The sequence below is a fragment of the Lolium perenne genome, chromosome 3 (assembly GCF_019359855.2).
Source record: "Lolium perenne isolate Kyuss_39 chromosome 3, Kyuss_2.0, whole genome shotgun sequence".
Classification (NCBI taxonomy): domain Eukaryota; kingdom Viridiplantae; phylum Streptophyta; class Magnoliopsida; order Poales; family Poaceae; genus Lolium; species Lolium perenne.
In genome coordinates this window covers 139200828-139203976 of record NC_067246.2, presented here as the reverse complement: position 1 = coordinate 139203976, position 3149 = coordinate 139200828, and the positions used below count along the sequence as shown (strand labels likewise).

Below are 3149 nucleotides of genomic sequence, written 5' to 3'. Positions count from 1 at the left end.
TAAAGATGGTCTAAGTTTATTGTGTGTGTTTGGTTTGGATGTCCATGGCCGTTTCCTGGTAAGACTGACGACTGCTCCGTCGGTGCGACGTCCCAGTCAGACCCAGGCCGGCTCGCACGGTCGTTTCCTGGCTCTGACAAGATCAAGTCAAACAGTGGTGTTGTGGCGTGGTCGGAAAGCTTTGACGACGGTCATGGCACTAGCTAGCTAGCCACTGCCGGCCGCTGCTGTCTCATCCATACGTCGCCACACTCACAAGCTCCCCCAGTGCTCCACCGGAAACGCTAGAGCCGTATAAAACGCACATGCCGTGCACCCAAGTCGAGCCAACACAACAGCCAAGCTAGGTTCCAGCCATGGCGCCATATCACTCACGGTCCTCAGCACGCGACCTCCGTTCCGTCCTCGCTGTTGCGGTGTTCCTGACGGCCGGCGCTTGCGCCGGCGTGGTGGAGGCACGGTACGGCGCAGGTCAGTGCAGCCCGGTGGCGGCGATCGTGAGCGAGGAGCTCTACTCCTCGCTGTTCCTGCACAAGGACGACGCGGCCTGCCCGGCCAAGGGGTTCTACACCTACGCGTCTTTCATCCGTGCTACCAGGAAGTTCCCAAAGTTCGGCGGCGCCGGCGACCTCGTCACGCGCAAGCGCGAGATCGCCGCCTTCCTGGCGCAGATCTCCCACGAGACGACGGGAGGGTGGGCGACGGCGCCGGACGGCCCGTACTCGTGGGGCCTGTGCTTCAAGGAGGAGATCAGCCCGCAGAGCAGCTACTGCGACGCCACGGACAAGCAGTGGCCGTGCTACCCCGGCAAGTCCTACCACGGCAGAGGACCCATCCAACTCTCATGGTAATCCTCATCATCATCTCATCTCATCTCATCACAGAGCGAATTCACTTGCCGGCCGTTGCAACGCTAGGATTTCCCGCAATTCATAGTTCATCTCGATCTGAATGGATATTGGTCAACCACACAGGAACTTCAACTACGGGCCAGCGGGGCAGGCCCTGGGCTTCGACGGGCTGCGGAACCCAGAGCAGGTGGCCAACTGCTCCGACACGGCGTTCCAGACGGCGCTGTGGTTCTGGATGACGCCCAGGCAGCCCAAGCCGTCGTGCCACCAGGTCATGGTCGGCGAGTACTGCCCCAGCGCGGCCGACGCCACCGCCAACCGCACGGCCGGCTTCGGGCTCGTCACCAACATCGTCAACGGTGGCCTCGAGTGCAACATCACCAATGACGCGCGGGTCAACAGCCGGATCGGATTCTACCGGAGGTACTGCCAGGTCCTCGGCGTAGACGTCGGCTCCAACCTCGACTGCGCGCACCAGTTGCCATACTCATGATTAGCTCCCATTTATCTGATCGAATGGTCTCGCCCTTGTGTCCATATCACTAGTTGACAACTTATTGTCAAGGGATAGGGACTTTTGAGTTGTTAATCTTTTGCTTTGAGCAAATTAGTTGAAGTGCTTCTCAAATGCCGCTCCAAAATTATATATAATCGATTAATTTAACGGTTTTGCTAGAAATCAGACATTGATGTTTATTAAGTCTAAGTCGATTTAATAGCTATTTGATTTATCTCGTGATCCGTGCTAATATGGAAACTGCAAGTGGGATGCAACTGGTATATCTTAGTTGCACACGAGTTGAAACTCATATTTTTCAGCTGCACACGGAACACGGGTTGCAACTAATATATTTTCAATTGCATATAGGATGAAACTTATATTTTGTTGGTTGCGCATGGGTTTTACGCATATATTGCAACTTGTATTTTTTTTTCCCGGTTGTGCACGGGCCGTAATTGGAACTTTCTTAGTTGCATACTAGTTGCAAGTAATATTTCACTAATATTTTCTCATTTACATATATAATCACATTTTCTTATTTGGACATGGGTTGTAACTGAGTTCTCAATATGTAAATTGAATAGCTAAGATATCTAGGCGCTCCCTTAATTTAAAAGGGAGAGAGTATCATTACGAACCGCACTAGCAGCTACAACACGGGGTGCGGACTTTCCACACGACGGAAGGCACCCTCGCACTATATATGTCGCATGTTTTGTTGGAGATCCATGCAAAGTCTACAACACGGGGTGCGGACTTTCCACACGACGGAAGGCACCTGATACGTCTCCAACGTATCGATAATTTCTTATGTTCCATGCTTATTTTATGACAATACCTACATGTTTTGTTCACACTTTATGATGATTTTATACGTTTTCCGGAACTAACCTATTGACGAGATGTCGAAGTGCCAGTTCCTGTTTTCTGCTATTTTTGGTTTCAGAAATCCTAGTAAGGAAATATTCTCGGAATTGGACGAAATCAACGCCCAGAGTTTTAAAATTCCACGAAGCTTCCAGAACACCCGAGAGCCACCAGAGGAGGGCCCTGTGGGCCCCAGATGATAGGCTGGCGCGGCCAGGGGGTGGGCCGCGCCCCCCTATTGTGTCGTCGCCTCGTCGACCTTCCGACTCCGCCTCTTCGCCTATATAAAGGTCCCTGACCTAAATCTTCGATACGAAAAAGCCACGGTACGAGAAACCTTCCAGAGCCGCCGCCATCGCGAAGCCAAGATCTGGGGGACAGAAGTCTCTGTTCCGGCACGCCGCCGGGACGGGGAAGTGCCCCCGGAAGGCTTCTCCATCGACACCGCTGCCATCTCCACCGCCATCTTCATCACCGATGTTGTCCCCCATGAGGAGGGAGTAGTTCTCCCTCAAGGCAAAGGGCTGTACCGGCAGCTATGTGTTTAATCTCTCTCCTATGTACTTCAATACAATAATCTCATGAGCTGCCTTATATGATTGAGATTCATATGATGATGCTTGTAATCTAGATGTCATTATGCTAGTCAAGTGGATTTTACTTATGTGATCTCCGGAGACTCCTTGTCCCACGTGTGTAAAGGTGACAGTGTGTGCACCGTGTGGGTCTCTTAGGCTATATTTCACATAATGCTTATTCACTGTTATGAATAGCATAGTGAAGTGCTTATTTATATCTCTTTATGATTACAATGTGTTTTGTATCACTATTGATCTATCATGCACTCTAAGGTTATTTAAATATGAATATCGAATATTGTGGAGCTTGTTAACTCCGGCATTGAGGGTTCGTGTAATCCTACACAATTA

At 50.9% G+C, this 3149-nt stretch overlaps 1 protein-coding gene across 1 annotated transcript; it reads left to right on the top strand.

Moving 5' to 3' along the window:
• The first annotated feature begins 237 nt into the window (after nt 1–237).
• Nucleotides 238–1527, top strand: LOC127342596 (chitinase 10). The gene is made up of 2 exons (XM_051368575.2): nt 238–847; nt 975–1527. Exons 1-2 carry the CDS (start codon nt 357–359, stop codon nt 1342–1344), a joined length of 861 nt encoding a protein of 286 aa, XP_051224535.1. The 5' UTR covers nt 238–356; the 3' UTR covers nt 1345–1527.
• Nucleotides 1528–3149: the final 1622 nt, after the last annotated feature.